The sequence below is a fragment of the Petromyzon marinus genome, chromosome 36 (assembly GCF_048934315.1).
Source record: "Petromyzon marinus isolate PM22_M1 ecotype Great Lakes invasive population chromosome 36, UKy_Petmar_22M1.pri1.0, whole genome shotgun sequence".
NCBI lineage: Eukaryota > Metazoa > Chordata > Hyperoartia > Petromyzontiformes > Petromyzontidae > Petromyzon > Petromyzon marinus.
Window position 1 is genome coordinate 1,653,584 of NC_133702.1, and position 19,930 is coordinate 1,673,513.

At 47.3% G+C, this 19,930-nt stretch overlaps 1 protein-coding gene across 15 annotated transcripts in view; it reads right to left on the reverse strand.

The window, feature by feature from the left end:
• The window catches only part of LOC116949418 (forkhead box protein P1-like), a 432,818-nt gene that overhangs the window by 112,618 nt on the left and 300,270 nt on the right, over nt 1-19,930 (reverse strand). For 12 of the 15 annotated variants that reach the window (XM_076072004.1, XM_076072003.1, XM_076072007.1 and 9 more), the window contains 3 exons: nt 15,008-15,173; nt 11,834-11,914; nt 5,843-6,101 (listed from right to left, as the gene is read on the reverse strand). In XM_076072004.1, the coding sequence (XP_075928119.1) occupies nt 5,843-6,101; nt 11,834-11,914; nt 15,008-15,173 (506 nt within the window). The remainder of the gene's footprint in view (nt 1-5,842; nt 6,102-11,833; nt 11,915-15,007; nt 15,174-19,930) is intronic. The other 3 variants (XM_076072008.1, XM_076072018.1, XM_076072017.1) reach the window with 1 other exon arrangement.

Below are 19,930 nucleotides of genomic sequence, written 5' to 3' on the forward strand. Positions count from 1 at the left end.
ACCTCCGATTAGCACGGTCGGCTACGTAGCGGCGTGAAAAAAGTTCAACACACGTACACGTACATAGGTAGACTCACGAAGACAAATGACAGACACGCACACACGCCACGCAACGGGTGAACACGGGCAGGCACGTTCAGTTCCCGCAACCGCCGATTAGCACCGTTGGCTACGTACGGTGCGAAAGAAGTCCAAACACAAGTGCGTACAACAGCAGCGTGAGCACGAAAGTCAAGGGTCCCTTCTCCGCTGACGCAATGAGCCCCCACTCCCCCCTCACCCCCCCCCACGAAGGAATCGCTCGCATTGATCCAGACGCCACGCTGAAGATGAACGCCTCTTGTTGGAGGTGAGCGCATGCCCTTTATATTTGAGCGCTGTTAATTGCTCTTGGGTAATTAACGGCATTGCTAATTACGCAAATTGCTATTTATGCTAATAATCGTGTGCTAAGAGGAAGGGGTTACGTAAATATGATAATCAACCGCTAATTGAATTCCTAACAGTTCATTAAGGCAAGTGTAAGTAAATTAGTTTAATTAGATCAAACTTTAATGCAACGTGGAGCTGACAGACAATGAGCGTTATGGATTTCATACAAACGCTTTCCTTGAGAGAACAAAACGAAGTGGATCTAAACAAATCACATTCGTTAATTTTGTATTTGCATAAAAATAATGTTTTATTCATACGAGGGAGCGAGGTACGCTTATTTATTTACGCACAATTAAGCCGAAAAAAATGTATCTAATGAATTGTAACATGTTATATATTTTTCATCAATAATTGTATTCTGGTAATTATATTCGAGAAAGCAACGTCCACTGGGGGAGATGGAGCGATGAAATCAGTTAATGCGCAGGTGCTGCACAGATTGTTGCATCGCAATAATGTGAGGGGTGGGGGCGGCGATGTTGGCGGAGGCTCGGGGAGGCCTTCATCCAGCAGCGGATTGATCATGGCTGCCGCTGATGATGTTGACGACATGACTGTGCTGTAGCACCAAAGGGAAGAGGCGTCCGCGGTCGAATGCCTCCTGCCAGCAGAGCATTTCATCGCGTGGGAGAACGCTCTGCGCAGATGACACCGCCAGACATAGTTGTGGAGTCACTTCAATAGACCTCTCTGTCTCCCAACGCCGGTGAACATCACACAGCGCTCCACTTACACAAGTCAGTTTAACCACCACGACAGCGGACGCGACAAGAGCAGACGAAAGCGGCGGCGTTAGCGCGTGGAGGGAGGACATCCGAGCAGCCGAAACGCACGTAACAATGAAGCAAATCACGGGGTGATTGCTGCTGAGGCTGCTGCGTTGACAGTGGTGCAGAAGCACAGCCAACAACGCCAACTCAACACGTTCCCTGTCAATAACAACTTTTGGCCTTAAAGACGAAAGCAATACGCTGCGTGTAATCGGTGCCGTTGTCGGTCAATGGCCCTTCTTTCATGGCAACAACGGGGACTTTTCTGGCTTAGGAAAAAGACGTGGAAGTTAAACCACCCGTTCAATCAAAATAAACATGATTGCTACCGCTTGGAATATAGATTTGTTTTAAGTCATTGTCGCAGATGCAGACTTTACATGGGCTCATCGTTACTACCACTTTCTCTTTACACATTGTTAAGTGTGCATTTAGGATCCAAGCACTCATATTTGTCATTAAACCAGCAGTTTTAATGCAGATGTCAAAGCCGAATAAGCAGAAATAAAAGGAGACATCTTTACAACCCATATGTTTACATTATACATATGGTGACTCCTGAATAGCAGTTGACAACATATGAATTAGTTCATTAAGTGTTTTGTAAAGAAACAAGATATTTTTTCATGATCTCAAGGTTTATCCTGTAAATATGCTAACACTAGCAATTAATTAAGATCTGGTTGCAAAAAGTTATATGATTGGGCACTACTAACTTTATTTTCTGTTTCTTGGTAAGAAAAACTTGAACGAGGCACTCCAATATAAGCTCTGGGTCACAGGTCCCTGTAGCTTCAACAGTGTGGGTAAATTTTGATTTAAAGCTTTCGTGACTGCAGGGATTCATATTCTTGGTTCTTTCGGTAAAGTCACGTAGAAGGCAAACAATAAAATAATGAAAAATAAAAATATAAAACAATTGTTTTATATTTTTATTATTTTATTGTTTCCCTTCTACGTGACTTTACCGAAAGAACCAAGAATAGTGTGGGTAAAATCAATTTTAATATCTGATTTTAACAATTTAAAAACTACGTGCATGTTGCCAGTTTTTAGTTAATGGATCAGAGACATGGTCCTTAAGAAATACATAAGCAAAGGACACAACAAGCTGTGCTGATGATCTATGGAAATAAGTACGTTCTGAGTACGACGAAGAGATGGATGGGTTGAGGAATGAAGACATCACGAGCATCAGGGGGGTCAGCGACGCTGCTGCCACAGCAGAAAGAGATCCCGGTGCACGTGGGCAGCAGGGGAAAACAAGCGACAAGAGACGGAACGAACTCCGTGAGAGCGGAGACCGAGAGGGAAGTGAAAAAGAAGCAGAGCGAGATGGCAGCAGCAGCGAGACGTCACGGAGTTCGGAGGTCACGAGTGGATAGGCCACGACTGGACAGGCGCAGCCAAGGGGAGGGGTGAGTGGGACTAGACTGGGGGAGACATTAGGCCAGCAGTGGAACACTACAGGCTCATGTCAACAACAACAACAACCTGAATGAGCCGCACGTTAATAGACAATTGCCAATTTAACAATAATTTCAAGACGCATGGCGCTCATACGTAACGGCAGTGGTGCAAAAATGTCACATTTTAATGTTCAACCAACGGTGGACCTCCCACGAAGTGGTACGGGTTGTTTTTATCAGGCACTGAGGGATGATTGGCTGATTTTCACCACGAACCAGGAATTTAATTCACAACTTTCCACAGCAACACCCAGCCAGACACCACCGACACTGTACCTGGAATTAATTTCATTGCATTACGTTTAAAAGAAAGCTATAAATTGCAACAGAAAAGTTAGGCAATTTTGTAATGATTGCAGTCTGGTGTATGGAAGGCATGGCACATACCAAGTGGTTTAAATTACAAAAAAGCAACACATTAGACACACATGCACAACATACAGAGGCACTTTGTTTTTAACATTTGTTCATCTTTATATGTCTGCTATTTAAATCGTACATCCGATGTTTCACTGCTCCGGATTGCTATAATCACTCCACTTATGGTATATTGTATGCTTATAAATGTCTGGCAAGTCTGAAATTCTTAACCCGCACAAATGCTTTCCAGAAAGAAAAAAAAAACTTCCCTATAAGGAGGCACTCACGGCAATAATTATTCTACAAGAGCATGTTATTTTAAAATAAATACCAAACTGTGGGCCGAAATCAGCATTGGAAAGTTACCAGTAGTTGGCAATTTCAGGTCAAAGAAATCTTAGTTTAAGGCTTGGTGGGGAGGACAAAAATGTCGAATCGAACTTGTGGGCTGCACGATGCGTGTGCTCACGCTCGCCCACGAGTCTAACCATTCGCTCAGTGTTGGTGACCAGAACATTTTCAGAAGTCCGAACAAATGCTGAATGCCCCCACGTGACGGACATGTGTAACAGGGCACATTTTCCACTCAAAACCTGGAACAAATTTTAACGGATGGATTTCTATTCTAAGAGAGAGTGGATAAATGTTGGCTCTTTGTGATGATCGCCTTGATAGAAATCTACAATATGACACGATATATATTTTTTCTCTCTCAATAATTTCAAAGCAAATGTTGGGGGGTACGTCACGTGATATGTGGCCTGTTATGACACCTGGCACCTGGCACACGCAAGTTTACAATTGCGCCTGGTCTGTAAGTCGGCGCTCAGTCTTCTTCGTGTCTCCTGTCCAACCTATATCGTCTCTTCCCAATGTTCTGCACAGGCCACCGCTTCTGGTGTTGGCATTGCCAAATCTTGGGGAGTGGTATTGTGGTGCTGCAGGGCATCTCAGGTAATGATCCACGTGGTTTGCTTCTCCCGACAAGCACATTGGTCGGTTGTGCAGAACCCCCTTGATTTCATGAGAGAGTTGCGCTCAGTGCGCCATAAAGATTCGAGACTCACGGCATTGTGTGTTCCATTTGTAAGAGAATACCACATTCGCAGTGCATATCATGATGAGCACCATGATACATTCTGAGCGTATGTGATGTTAACGCACGTTCACCCGTGTTGTATTTAGTCACGTAAGTGTGGTTGTTGTTGTTAGTGTCAACATATGGGGTTAGGAGAGTACGTCTTACTTTCCGGGCGCGTCTTTTAATCCGCAGAATGTGGTACTGCTCGTTAATTCTGCCTCTCACTCACGTGTGCCTCTTGACCTCTGCTCACAATGGAACGCTCATTACAGATATTCATTGAGTCCAAGGGTAACTGCTACACGAGTCAAGATTAACTGTTGTCTATGAGACAAGGTTAAGAGCTTTCCGTGATTCATTACGAACGGCTCTTAACATTCACTGCAGATCGTTAGTGAATCAAAATTAACATTGTAAGTGAACGGGTAGGTTATTAGTAGTCAGTGCGACTTGGAGAGTCAAGCTTTATATGCAATGTTAATATGCAATGTTAATATGCCATTATTGCGTATGGCACTGCGTTCAGGAGCCGCATGCCAATCTTGGGGTCTGCGAGCCAAGAGGAGAGATCTTCGGGAGAGAGTTTGCGTAGCTTTGCTATTCCCCCTCCATTGAAGGAACGCAGACTGCAGTGGTTTACGAGACGGTCCATGGTGACGTACCTCACTTATCCAGGCGAGCTACACGGAGTGCAAAGACTCCCGTTCATCAGGAGGGTCATGCGGCGGGACATTTAGTCAGTTCCCTTGAGGAGTATTTTAAGCGCAAGGCTGACGGCCACCAGCTAGTAAACGACACCGGTGTCAACAAACCACAAGGCAAACAATAACAGCCGTCAATGAAACGGGGCTAACAGCGGCACCATCGGTCCATCGATCGGGGTTAACTGCTGTCTATGAGGCAAAAGTTAACAGAAGTTAATTATGCCTGTTTAGCTGTTGTTAATGGGTGATAAAAACGGTTCCCAACGAGCCTAGGTTTACAGCCGTCAATTATTTACGGATGACATTTGTCTATGGGTCGAGGTTAATGATTGGCGATGAACCAAGTGTCATAGTTTGCCAAGGGACCACAAGTGGTCTTTCTATGAAGACGCTGGTCTTTGATAAGATGCTGGTCCCTGCCAGAGGAATTATGGAATCCCCACCACTGGCTCCAGGACACCCAATGGTAATGAGTGCCATGCCATGCTCATTTAAGGCAGGAGTTATGATTTAAAGTCAAATGAGAAAAACCGAGTGGCCGTCTACTGAGCCATGGCCAATGAGAATCCAGGCTCAAGTGGTCAATCTGGTCAATGCCACACCTGGGCATCACTACCTTCTTTCTCAATTGCTAAAACCCACGTGGTAACATCGCCCCCCTACTGGCGGACTGCACCCATCTGTTGAACGTAGTGCCGTAAGAATTTCGCGAATACCAAAAGCACTCACGAGCATCATCATCATCATCCATGAGGGAATCTGAGCCTGTTAGACTTTTCAAATATTGTTTTAAACTCACCCGTTATTACAAGCTGTCTCAGTAACTTAAGCTTCATGGAAAGTGCTTTGAGGCCTTGTGCGGATTGTGTGATAGAAAACTGAGTTCATCATCACCATCGTCGTCGTCGCTCTGCACCGGTTAACTGCTTCCAACTCTATAAAGCAAAACGATTGTCAACGAGCCAATGGCGAGCGGGGCTCTCGCCAACGGCAACGGTTCCCGCGGCGTTCTGGCCAACTCACCTCTCCCGCCGCTGAGAGTGGCTCATCGGGCCCGCCTGCCCGTTGGTGAGCGACGGGAAGGGCAGGCTGGGGGATGTCTTGGAGACGGTGGATGACGACATGGAGGAGCCGGAGGAGGTCACTGAGCCGATGGACCCTCCCAGCGAGAGGTCGAGGCCTCCGTTCTTGGCCGCCGGCAGGTGCGGGGGTGGTTCTTCGGAGCTGTGCGACGCCATCGCCGCCTCCTTCCACAGCTGCTGGAGCTCCGCGGGGATGAGGCCTGGCACCAGCGCACAGCAGACGACAACGGCGGTTACCGGGGCGGTTACCGGAGCGGTTACCGGGGCGGTTACCGGGGCGGTTACCGGAGCGGTTACCGGAGAGTGGTTGCCGGCAGGTCGCAACGTTGAAAAGCGCACGGACGCACTTTACTTCACACGCGGTTGCAATTTACTTTGCCCAGTCGGTGGTAGCCGCCGAGGGCGTGACGGGGTTTATTTTTGTTTCAATCCTGTTGCTCCGTGCCCCCTGTAACCGTTCCCGTTCTGCTGCAATGTGTACCGATTGCCGACTTCATTGAGGGCGATATCGGCACGTAAAATAAATATTGATGGATGATTGATGGTAAATCCCTGTTAGACCCAGCACGAGGTTCCCTTTGGCGGTTGACAAAGACAAGTAACACTTTGTGCCGATGTCAGGGAGAAAACGGGTTGGGTACACACGTGGTCTGTCATCCAGCACTGTTGATTCGGCAGTGAGGGTTGGTGGGCGTTGAGGATCTGCAATACCCCTGGCTCGCCAGGAATAGGCGGTACAGCAAGTGGACTAATTGCCATTTGTTTCCATCTGTAGGGGAATATGAGTAATGCCCCGTCACATGCTTGGGTTTTCTCCAGGTGCTCAGGTTTCCTCCCCACTTGCATAATACGCAACTCATAATTAATTGGCTGACGAACGTCACAAAATAACAACCCAGACGTCAGTGTGGTTCTCGTGGGTAAATACGTAAATAAATATATATTTAAATCACTGCCTGAGTATTGCCACGGAAACTAGGAGACGACTGTGCCGGTCCTCTCCCACTGAGGGCAGCTATCAGACATCACGTTTGGGTGTTGTCACCCTACTACAAACATTATACGCTGGGCAATCTACATAACTTAATTCACATCACAGTTGTGTGAAATCATTAAGGTTATAGACGAAACTACAATCACAATTCTTTTGAAAAGTGTTATTAGAATGAAGGGATTTTTCAAAATATCTGAGTTTGAGAAAAACATTTTTAGTTCATCCCTGTGTTTGTCGTGAACCTCCACGGAGTCGCTTGGACTACTTGGGGGGGCCCTGAGCTTTTGCACAGCTGGCCGATGCCCTGGTACAGCCCACTCGAGATTTGCACCGCTCATGCCCAGTTCAGCTGGGAGACACTTTGGCTGTTGTCTAGGAGCGAATTGGCAATTTATATTCACTGCCCTTTATTTAAACAGACAATAGCCCGCGGAGGTTATTAATCTCAGATTTCCATTCATTGCAAATGTACTCAATCTCATCTTCATTAGTGAGAGTCAAAATAAAAACTACTTATTCTTAGGCCAGTGGCCCTTTCTTGCATAAATATTGACAAGAAAACTCAATATTACGAGCGACTCATGGCCGGTGAATGCACAGTACCACACGATCCCTTGGACAGAGTCGGCAACACAGACGAACACGCACAGGTTTCGCGCGACGGAATGAACCGCCTTTCACGGACACAGAATAACATGAGCCTCACGCACGACGGCAACTGTATTCACGCTTTGCGCGATTTCACTCGGAAACTGCACGCCGATGACGGACATTTTGTGCGAGTTGAGGGAAAAAAAATTGCCTTCAAATAAATTTGGATATTTTAGCAGCCTTGTGGGCCCAAGAAAAACCCACGGCTGAGGAATTGGTATTAATTGAGATCCAGAGCTGCAAAGTAACACCGCGCCAATGCACAATCTCATTATTTCGTGATTAATATAAATTGAGAGGGAAAATCCAAACGTCAATTAAAAAAGAAACACATACCTGTGAGGCTTAATAAAGAATGGTGTTGTAAATTAAGTTATTCCGTAATATCGTGCGTGTGCGACCACACTGAAACGTAACGCGAATTACTCGGCACGAAACGGAAGGGAGAGATGCACTCGTACGAGGGGGAATCTTTCAGTACCAAAACACAACATCGCAATACGTAACAAAGTGACGTTTAAACTAATGACACGCTTTGTTGTAAAAGATAGTGAATTTAATGTCCACGAGATACGCGAGGCATTCACATTGAAGCATTACTGCTTCATTTTCTCAACATAGTCACATGGTAAAATGAATGCCACTTTATAGGAATATAACAACCGAATAATAATAATAATGTACAGCCCTCTTTGTATCCACTGCGGGGTGGAGCCCACCCCTCCCCCCCCCCCCATGCTGTTTATGAAGGATGGTTGACCATACTTCACCACACTGGTGAGTGTGGGTCCGTGAAGGTCAGGGGGGAGGACAGATTCTGAACTCACTGGCCACCAATGGTCGCCGTGGCAGGACCACGCACTCGGGTTGCCGTGCTCGTCACGCAGTGCCGCCAACCACCGTGCCACCGCTCCCCTTGAACGGTGCTGAGTGTTTGTTTTCTTCCGCCCATTAAGACATTGAGAGAGACTGGCACCCACCACAGTAATGTGGAATTACCACCACTGGCTCAGGGCAGTCGATGGAGAGAGATACCACCTCATCGACACTGTGACTCGGTGTCGATGAGGTGTGACGAAGAATGGTTGTCTCGTTGTCTTGGTGACACCCTAACTCGTACGAGAACCCACGACCCTTCACAACTATTGGGTTATACGAGTAGAGGGAGGGAACATCCCGAGCCAGCCTGTGCAGCCACCTCGTTTCATGAAACACGTGGCGATACGTTGGCCATCTACAGCAAAAACACACACACAGCCAGCCAGCTGCAGCAGCAGCAGCACTGAACTATGAGGGGGGAGCAATGGGATACGACACTCGGGAGCTTTTTAACCAAATGCTACCTTTGAGCATCGTCGCCTAGGCCGAGGCACATTACAGCGTTTAACCCCCCCCCCCTGCCCCCCACCCGAGTTAAACGCGGCGGCTGTGACCCCGGTACTTGGCTGCGAACCCCGCGGTGGACCACAGCGACGTGTCGTTGGGTTGCACTCACTGCGAAGGAACTGCGCTCGCGTTGTGGGTAACACCGCAGCCGGATGAACGTGGCTAAAGCCTCATATCTGTCATTATCCATCGCCGCGCAAATGGGGTGGACTGCACGCCCCCCTCCATCTGCGTATCCCACCCCTATAACGAGAAAATAAGAAAAAACTCCCTAAAACTTCCCTAGCAATAGGTTTTATAATGGAGGCCGCGGTCGACGTGCGGTTTTGAGTGGCGCGCTTGAGCGTGGTGCACGGGGCCGGGGGCCGCTTCACTCCCGTCGGGCGGCGGTGTTTGTGAGACCAATTGCTTAAATGCGCACGACGATAATGTTGTTGTTGTTGTCGGTGTTGCTGAGCGTGAGCCGCGTCAAAGACTTGTTGAGATAAGACCACTCCTCCTCCTACTCCTCCTCGCGTGCACACACACACACACGGCTCACTCAATGGAAACATTCCCCGAGATGCCGCGATAAAAAAACAAGGAAAGAGAATACTGCATGAAAAATACATGTGCATATTTTTTTTATAAAAAAAAAATCTTATCGGGACACGGATAATCCGTAGCCCTCCTTCTCTTGCTCCGACACGCAGCGTTTAATCAAGGGATGCGTGGAATGTTGTGCACCCTTCAAGCAAACAATCTGATCGCTATCGGGACACCGTGCCTGCAGGGCTAAGTGAGAGCACAGCCATAAATAACCACGGCAGTCGCTACGGATGATCCATTCGTCACATTCGCGCCGCCAGTGGACGCCGATGTTGGTCGCCGCAGAATCTGCGAGTTCTGCTCGCTAAACGCAATGCACTCGGGCTGGAGCGATATAATTTTTCACGGTTCAATTTCAAATGTCACGTTGCGAACGGCGATCGCGATATCGGTTTCCCCACCCATAACTTTGTAACGATGCTTTTTCATGCCGTGATTGTATCGTTTGTTTTATTTGTGATCTGATGTGCCTGTTGCCCGAATGAATATCACTTTAAAACTTGTTTTCAAACCGGCGTTCGCTCAGCTCAACCCTGCCCGAAGGCTTTTTCTAATCATTTCAATATATGACGCGTATAACGCACAATGCTTTTAGTTACACTAAATATAATTAGGCGATTAAACAAATTCCCAAAACGATGATGTCTTATAACTGCGATGTTGTCATTTTCCTCCCAAAAAAGCATTTGGCGAAGGGCGAAGGGTGAATGTTGCGGATGATTTACAACTTTAATTATTGCGTGACCTTTATTTATTTATTTCTCGAATGCTTTTTGTCTCGAAAGAAAATCATGAAGAGAAACAAAATGAGCAACGATAATTAGGACATTGCGATGTTTTTAGCAAAAACGGACGATGTGTGTTATGTTTGCAGCATCACAGCAGAGTGGGCTGGGTTCAGAGGCCACCTCTGGCTAAGCGGAGGCCAAGTGTTCTTCCGCTTCTGACCTTGAGGGACTGGAATTCTGTTTCACTGCTTGCTCACTTCCCCTGCTCGATTCCGAACACAAGAGTTTCGCACTGCGTAGGTTTGTCGCGGTTGCACTGCACAGATCTCCGATGTTTTTCTGGGTTGGGGCGTGCGGTTTCTGACCCACCCATACTGGACATCTGTGAAAAAGAGCTTCATAGGTCATCGGATTCCTGCTCAGCCAGTCTACATAAAGATTAATATTCTTGGGACCTTCCTTCTCAGGAACTTAAATTAAGCACTTCCACCACACTATTCAGTTCCTGAAGAAGCTCCTAAAAGGTGGAGCAAAACGTCGGACATTGTGCCGAACAGCATACGGAGTGACCCGAAAACGCAGCGGAGAGCCGTACAGCTCAGCCGGGAAAAACTACGCAGTTGTACTCATTTGACAAATGTTATATATCGTTCCATATTTGTGTTACATATCACTACACCGCTATGTGCGTCACTCTGTAGGTAAGTCATTGCTGCCCGCAATGAGGCCATGGACTGGCAAAAGAGATGATTCTACAGTTATAATCACAGCTGCAACAAAGACACAATTTGACCAAATTCGAAAATAACACTGCAAATAACTCAATTGGAAACTTAGGTAGCAAGCGCCAGCTCCTACTGGCAGACTAATACCCCCAGTTCACCCTTGAAAATTAGACTATCGCCTGATCTCTTCCGAGTTCTCGCCTGCTTAAGCAAAAATACAACTCGGAACATCTATTTTACAACTTACCAAAGAGACTAAATTGTACGCACTCAGTTTGCTATTCGCAACCGTTCACTCTCAAAGGAAGGCTGGGTCTCCACAGGAGCACCAAACCCCCGCAACTGAACATGAGCGAGAGGACCATATTCCGAGCCTTCCAAATCTGCCCATCCTCACACCTCCAAAGGCGATGTCAGTTCCAACTGCCTGAGATAATCCCCATCGCGAGCCACATGCCACATAGGGTTTCAAGATCTTTGTTTGCTCTCTTGTTAATGTATTCCCAAAGCCAATCAAATGTCTGTGCCATAGCTTTGAAGAGCAAAGACAAACAGACTTTCAAGAAAGGCCCCCCCCCCACACCTCTTAACGTGTTTGGGGTGGCTCAGGGTTTGCTAATGCCGCGTCAGACGACCGCTCGGATTCTGGGTTCAAATCTCTGTACAGGAGGAGGACATTAACGGCTGTCTCTTACTTTCCGCTGCAGAACAACGTTTTCTACGGGCAGTGAGCAGTAACAATGAGGCCACTGCCGGACGAATGCCTCCTCACGCCGTGCCAGACATTAAACCGTGGACGTGCCGGGTTTTATCCGTGTGGGTTGCGAAGAGGAGGCCGGAAATGAGTGGATTTCACTCACCGCTGACGTTAGCCATGGCCGGGAATCGGAGCGAGGTCGCCGGATTCATGGCGCAGTGTGCTAGCCACTCTGCCACTGCTCCTAATATTTTAATGTATGAAGTAAAACAGTGTAAAGTGCACAGAGGCAGTATTAATTGCGACAATTCGACTGCGCATTGCACCTCCTAGTAATGAATCTGCTCGTCAAGATTGAGTTCAAACATGCTGTATGTCCAAAGTTGTTTTTCCATGACTATATTTATCTTGTTTAGTGGTTCCCACTACTTTTCTAACTGAGTTATTACTTCTAAACATTTGAATAACTATATTCTTGGTTCTTTCGGTAAAGTCACGTCGTGAATATTTTATTGTTTTATATTTTTATTATTTTATTGTTTCCCTTCTACGTGACTTTACCAAAAGAACAAAGAATATGAATCCCTGCAGTCACGAAAGCTTTAAATCAAAATTTGAATAACTGTACAATCATGCAAATACACAAAGCCTAAATCAGCATGGATTCAAAAGTGGTAACTTTTCCAGCAATTTACAAAAACATCCGTTTTAGTTGATGTGTTCGCCACTGGACTACGCATTCAAAAGTTGGCCCAGATTTGTCAAAATTGGAATATATGCCACAAAGACAAAGATCGCGTCTATAACCTCCACAGACTGTTGTGGCAAGTGCTGTTAGTGAGCACATATCAAGGCCAACATGGCACATGAGGGAGTGAGTGGCCAGCACTATGCCCAACCGCATTTGTCTCCCCCTTGTTGATGTTGATACACCACACCGTGTACTTATTTAAGGCTGGAGTGACCCACAGGAGGCTCAGAACAAGTTCATGAATTCGTCATTGTTATTGGCCTTAAGTGGGAATAGAACTCGGGTCGTCCGGGTTTGTAGCGCAGTGCGAAAACCACGGCATTGCTGCTCCTCGTGTCAACATCTCGCACATGGCGAGATGTTAGCTACCTCGCCTAGTATGCAGGAAGTCGTGGGTTCGATCCCAACCGTGAAGCCTGTGAATTTGGAGTTTGCATGTTTCTCTCCCCGTGGTCACGTGGATTTTTCTCTGGGTCCTCCGGTTTTCCACCTCCAACATTTATAATTAAGATGCGTTTGGCTGCTGCTATAAATGTCCACGTGATAAGTCACTTAGCTGAGCTATCATATGTGGCCGGGTCGCTTCTGAAAAAGAGCTACAAAGCAGCTCGGTGGGATTCACCTTGTAAAATAAAAATAAAATCGTTTATAGTCGTTTACATACATACACACACACATTCACACTCTGACACACGTACATTCAACTCAGGCAAGTGCTACCTTCCTTTAACGAAGATGATCACCGCAAATGTAGAATAAATTTCAGATTCACCGATTCCAAACAAATTAAATGAAGGGGAAAGAACGGGGACAATAATTTCAAATTATTTAGCAGAATGCTCAACCCTCTCTACATTCGCTGTGCATATTGTATGGCATTAATTAATAAAACATTGCAGACTAGTTATTTTGACATGCTCTTTTGGGATAGAATTGTCCTAGCAGTGAATTTCAATTGCCAGCAGAGACCGGTTAAAAAAGAAAAAACTGGAAATGTCTGATACTGCCTTCAACCATGTACACATACAACGATCCCTCCCTATAGCCTGCACAGCAAGTGTTGTTAGCGAGCACCTATAACGGCCGGCACGGCACACGAGGGGGTGGGTGGCCAGCACCACACCCAGCCACCTTCGTCTCCCTCGTGGTGATATTTACCCATTGCCCCAGGTACTTATTTGAGGCTGAGTTGACCTAGGTGAGGCCCAAAACTGATTCAGATAATTATAATCATCACTGGTGGTCGCTGTGAGCGGGAATCAAACTCGGGTACGCTGGGTCTGCAGTGCAGCGCACTAACCGATACACTATCGCTCCCCACCCCTCGATGCACACATACACACACACATTCACACACAGGGCAAAGCAGATGGGATGAAACATTGTCTGGAAGGTGTTAGGGCCCTGCTGAATTATTGTCAAGAATTTGAATGTCATACACTCAGACCCCCATACCCTTTGGAAGCTGCTGTTTGGACTACGAACACACACAATTCACTGAACACACATCCATACCTGGGTAATGCATATGGTGATGGTTGTCTTAGCCGCATGCTGAATTTAAAACTCTTAACCTTTACCATGTTGGCATTTTCCCACGACACCTGTTGACTTGTACTACTACACTTGCAGCTGAGGGCACCTGTTTATATCTCACATCATCATCATCATTATCAGGCGTGCTCTATTTACTGAGAGGCGAAGGCCCTCCCCATCCAGTCACCATCTCTTATGGTCACGTGGCATAGAAATCTCTCGATTTGCTGCACACGGACTGGTTCCATCGCTCCATCTCCTCGGTGGACGTCCTATCGGATGCGCTTGGGTTACTTTGGCTGCCAATAAGTCAATAATTAAGGCTTTACCGAAAGAACCAAAGAATAGTTAAAGTTATGTCTTTGTGTTGAACTTCTTTCACAACGTTACGTAGCCAACCATGTTAATCGGCGGTGCGATGGGAAAGACAACGTACAGGGGTGCATACTTTTAATTAACCTGCATACGTTCTCTAATCCAACTGTGAATCTTCCTGTCTCTCCGTTTAATTACAAGCGTGCATCTCTGTACGCTAACTTGCACACATTTCGGTGTTTGCACCATTGTGAGCGTCCACGTTTTCTGATCTGTAAGCTGTCGAGGCTCTCGCATGCACCGATTTTAAACTTTCTTCCGTCTGTACAATCTCAATAAATATGGCAACGTTGGCCCAAAGTTGCCCTATCGGTTATAAGCACATGCCAACGTTGGCCCAACGTTGCCCAAGCACATGTCAACGTTGGCCCAACGTTGCCCAAGCACATGTCAACGTTGGCCCAACGTTGTCCCAACGTTGGCCCAACGTTGCCCAAACACATGCCAACGTTGGCCCAGCATACGTTTTCACAGCCAATCCTAATTAGCTTTTCGGGTCAGGCCAAGGAGTCGTTTTATAACGACCACGTGGCCTATCCCAAAAAGCAATCGACCCTTGTATTTCCTACAAAAACTATGTTTTCTGGACTTCATCATCAATTTCTACTTGAGCCGAACGCCTTTTTATTGTCTAGATGATCGTGGAACTCTAGCAACTCTGCAACGCTCACGCACCTTGCTGAAGCCCAGGCCGGGGAAGGCTCTGCTGCATGAGGCCTTGCCGCTGCAGGTTCAGCAGGTGCTGCTGCTGCAGCTGCTGCATCTGTAGCAGCTGCTGCTGGAAAGCCAGCTGCTGCGCCGCTAGCTGATGCTGTGCCGGCTGCGGCTGCTGCTGCTGGTGCTGCAACGGCAAGGGACGCACAGACACGCAGACATGAAACAACAACAAAAAACTACTACAACAACGACAGCTGCCATTCCCGACTAAGTGACAGTGATGCCACCAAAGTGGTTGTGCAAAGGCTGGGTGCACTTTGAGGATATCATTTGAAGTGCCGAAGGCTCGCTGGCAGGTGGGGTCAAGGGACAGGTCCAGGTGTTTTGGGTTAACTTTCCGAGATGACCGGCAGATGCACCCACCTGTGCGCCCCCACTGTGTCACATGCACACACGGACGCACGTGGTGCACGCACACGCTCACACCAGTACATAAACGCACGCGCACACAAGGACACGCGGACAAACACACGTACACCTGCACATTCATGCACATGTACGCACGTTAATATACGCGCTCACGTGACATACGCGTGCACGCGCGCACACGCATGCACGCTCGCGCTCACATGCACGCAATGTTTTATTAAACGTTTTTTTGCACTCACAAGAACCCTGGAGAACCAACCTCAAAGTTCATAGGTTAATATTGAATATTTGACCTCTCCGATGATTATGTATTTCACTGAAAAGTTCAGGTTACGTTTAAAAAAAATTGCCGAGGCATCAATGAATTCCAATGCATGCGTTCATGTCACATACAACTTCATCATCATCACCACCACCACCACCACGGTGCTCATCTATGCGCAACCCATCAGCACTACCTCCACGTATCCGCACAGGTGGTGCGCATTACCAACCAACGCATTTGATAAAACCAAATCAAAAAGCACTGAACAATAACAAAAACAACAATACAGAGGCGGTCATTAGCGGAGGCTGGGTTGTCAGCCGGCTCGGAAAATGCTTGCGAGTGATGTGTGCGCAGATCTGCCGAAAAGGTGATCAGAAAGTGTGGGGCGTGACATATCGCTTACATTTTACCGTAACATTAAGCTGCCATGGTACGTGTTAATGGTGAGCACACTGGGAGTTGCGATCAAAAGGGCCGCGGTTTTATCTCCCGGCGCGGCAGCTGCAACAACGGTGCAAGTTTCTTAAGCTCCCCTTCCCCACCTCCCCTGCCACAGCAAGCAGTGTAAATGGGTGTCAGAGTTAGTCGATCAGCAGGGCGTGCGTGGTGAGGTAGGGTGTGGATATTTGTATGTCTTCCATGGTGTCTGAGGCCAAAATGGAAGAGTAGGCCAAATACCCTCCACTAGAGGGAGCTCTGAAGAGGCTGACACCCTCAGGCAAGAGGCCTTTCGACCAGCGGTGGAATGAGCAACTTATCGCGTGGCTGTGTCTTTACCTTTCGCTTACGAGAACAAAGGGCAAATGTTCAGTTGAGAACTGCATTGAAAGGCTAATATTAATTTTCATTTGAAGCTTTCACAGGTTTGAAGGTTTCACGGATGTGGACCAATCGGTTGCAAAGACGATGCATATGCTAACGGAGCATGCTTTTGTTTGCATGTTCACCACAAGTATAACGTGTGGTTAATGCAGACATGATTATTTGCAAAAGGTTTCTGTTTGGTGTTTTAACATCTTAACACGGCTGTTTTATTGCCAGAAAGGGTAAAATCAATTCTTACATTTTGATACTGGCAAGAAAGGTCCCATGAGTATGTTTTATTGTTTATTACGACTGTACTAAAAATGTAGTTAACAAATGAAACATGACAAAACATATATAGTGATAAAACTAACACAATGGTAAAAATATAGGTAAAATATCAGACAAAATGTGGTAAAAATCCTTGAGAAATTCTACAGGCCAGTTGCAAACTGTCACTACTTTAAAAAATCAAGTGAATTCCATTTCAAATGTTTCAATGAACTGGCGGCCCCACCGGCTCCGAGTGACTTCCATGTTTCCACAGTTAAACAATCACACTTGCAGGGAAAGTCATTCTCAAGCAAGAATGCGGCGAGCAATTTGTTAAGCAACGAGTCAAAAATTTATTTTGGATGGGGATTGAAGCCTTGGGACGTTGATGAGATCTGAAGGGGAACGGGAATGGAAATCACACCATTTCTGTGAAGGAGGTCACTAATTTCTATCTATAAACTAAACTATTTTTCATTTTATCAGGTAAGGCCCGCTGAGCCACACAGCTCTTTCTTAGGAACTACAAATGATAGCTCAACGAAGTGGCTTATCGCGTGGAAATGTATAGCAGCCAAATAATCTAAACGCACGTTGATTCTAATTGTGGAGGGACAAAACCAGAGGACCCGGAGAAAAATCCACACGACCACGGGGAGGACGTGCAAACTCCAAATCTACATCCGGCGTCAAGGTCTGGATCGAACCCACCACCTTCTGTTTACCAGGCGACGTAGATAATATCTCCCCACTGTGGTACTTTTCCAAACCACGGGCTCCATCATCACTGTTCATATCATGAACCAACAAGACTATTCGTCATTTATGGGTTTCAGTTTATACGACAGATACGGAAGTGGAGCTGTGGCTGCCAACCAGCCACACAATTATTTAGCGTCGTATCCTTGCCCCCTCCCAACATCGCCTGAGGTCGTACGTGGGAGTATCAGATAGAGTATTCAAATCCAAAATAACCAACAATGACTCGATGCAGAGATGAGCACTGGGGTGTTGTTTTTCCCACATTTCCAACACTCAACCAGTGGTGGAAATTCCACATTTTTCTGGCACGGGCCAGCCTCTTCACTGGACAAGCACCCTCGCCGAAATTCACAAAAAAATCCACCGCTCATTCGTATCGACCGTGGGTGAATTATTTGCGGGCCGAGTCGACCCCCGCCTTGACCGCGACTTAAACTCGCGACCTTCCGACCGCGCAAAGTCCCATCGCACTCGCGAGAGCACCCGCCCGGCTGGACGTACATACGGCACACGAACCTCCGCCGTCATTGTTTTGTTTGTTTAAAGTGTCCGCCCTCTCTTTATTATTTCTCGACGCGCTGCTGCTCTGGCTTTCTGCAAGGGGCTCGCGGATCACAATGGCAACGTTAAAAAGTTTAGTTTTTTGACACCGTGACCGCCCATCTGGGAATAAGTGTCCATTATGCACGGCGAAAAGGAACAGAGATAGCGGCCCGGAGCGTGTCCGTCCGAACCGTCGAGAAACGGCGGGCGAAAGGTTCCGCGCTATCAGATGTTTTCACACACCCTGCTTTGTTTACTTTTCCATCCCGCACAAAAGGAGCTTCTTAATCTGGCAAAAATCTCAGCTTCCTTTGATTGTGTTCACGCGCGGCAACGTTATCAGCGGAGACAATTTTTCTCAGTATCCTGTTTACATTTCGGCAGCAGGCTGTGGCTGCTGTCTGATGAGTGCGTGGTTCAGTTTGAAATAAAAAAAAGTAGGAAAAGGGGTGGGGGGGTGGGGGGTGCACGGGAGGCGAAGGGGGTTCAGGAGAACCGCTGAGGTCTGTCAATTTGATTTATGAGGGTGTCAGTGCGCGGAGCACTCCACCTGCCCATCGCTACCCTCGAACGAGGCACTCAATTAATCAGCGAGCCGGCATCCTGCTACCTCACAGCTCGCTTCACGCTTTAAACGTCAGGCTAATTTAACTGCACCTCCAGGAAAGGGGGAAGACGAAACTCCCTCGCCGGCTCTCCGCGGCTCCGAGACGGAGAACAATCAGTGTTTTCGGGCTCGGCAAAGGCCTCCCTGGGTGTCGGGTGATTCATTAGCAAACATCCCAAATGAGAACTCGCGAGACCGCGGCTCTCCCGCCGCAAAAGAAAGCGAATACGACAGAAGCGGTGGTGGTGGTGGTGGCGGCGGCAGCGGCGGTAGCGGCGGTAGCAGGCCGCGTACCCCCCGCGTGCCCCTCGGCACCTTCATACCTCTATATCGCTCGCCCGCTTGGAGCCTGCATGCATGGAACGCACGGACGCACGATCGCGTTAACGCATGAACACGCGAACGCACGCGATCGTGTGCTCGGGTGAACGCGCAGACACACGATCGCGTGAACGCACGAACCTGTGAACGCGCGATCGCGAGCGCGCTTGCGTGGAGGACCACGGCGATCGTGGTTTACGAGCGACACACAGCACTGTGCGTTTTGAACCTCCGATTGTCGACTTTAACAGGCGAATAAATGATCGCTGATTGGTTAACTGAGTCCACGATCATCCATCTAGTTAGATAAAATGTGTTACCCTCTTCTTTGGGAAGTTAATGGGTGGCAATTACATAGCTGGCGCCTGATATAGTAACGTGGAATTTCCATCATTAACTAGGGGCTTCCAACAGAGATGAAGTGCATTGTCAGCCCCATTCTCATGTGAGCTTAGATATACCAAAACACCGTCGTTACAATGTGCGATGTTAAAGAGGATATCCCCAGGACTAATATGCGCTCATAAAGAATTGACTAAACATCGCAAGCAAGAAATTAAAACGTTATCGGCGTTATTTTGCCAACTCCTGCGAATGAGCGGTGAATTCATTCGCTTGACGCAAGCAGGGGTTTAGCAACGAAAAACAAAATGCCGACATAGCCGCGCAAATACTTGTCAAGTTATCACAAGAATTTCGGGGCATTCCTTTTGCAAACGACGTTTTGTGCTCTGTGTATAAAAAAATAAGGCGGTTGAACCGGGTAGGTGTTGGGGGGGTGGGGGCGTAGAGGCAGTAAAAAGCACTTTATAAAAATGAGCGATTTTTTCGTCGATAAGCATCAGAGATATACCGCGGGATTTAGCGTTAGGGGAGGAGGCAAGGTAAGGGGACGACACTGCACCCAGAAATGACAAATGCGAGCTTTGCTTGG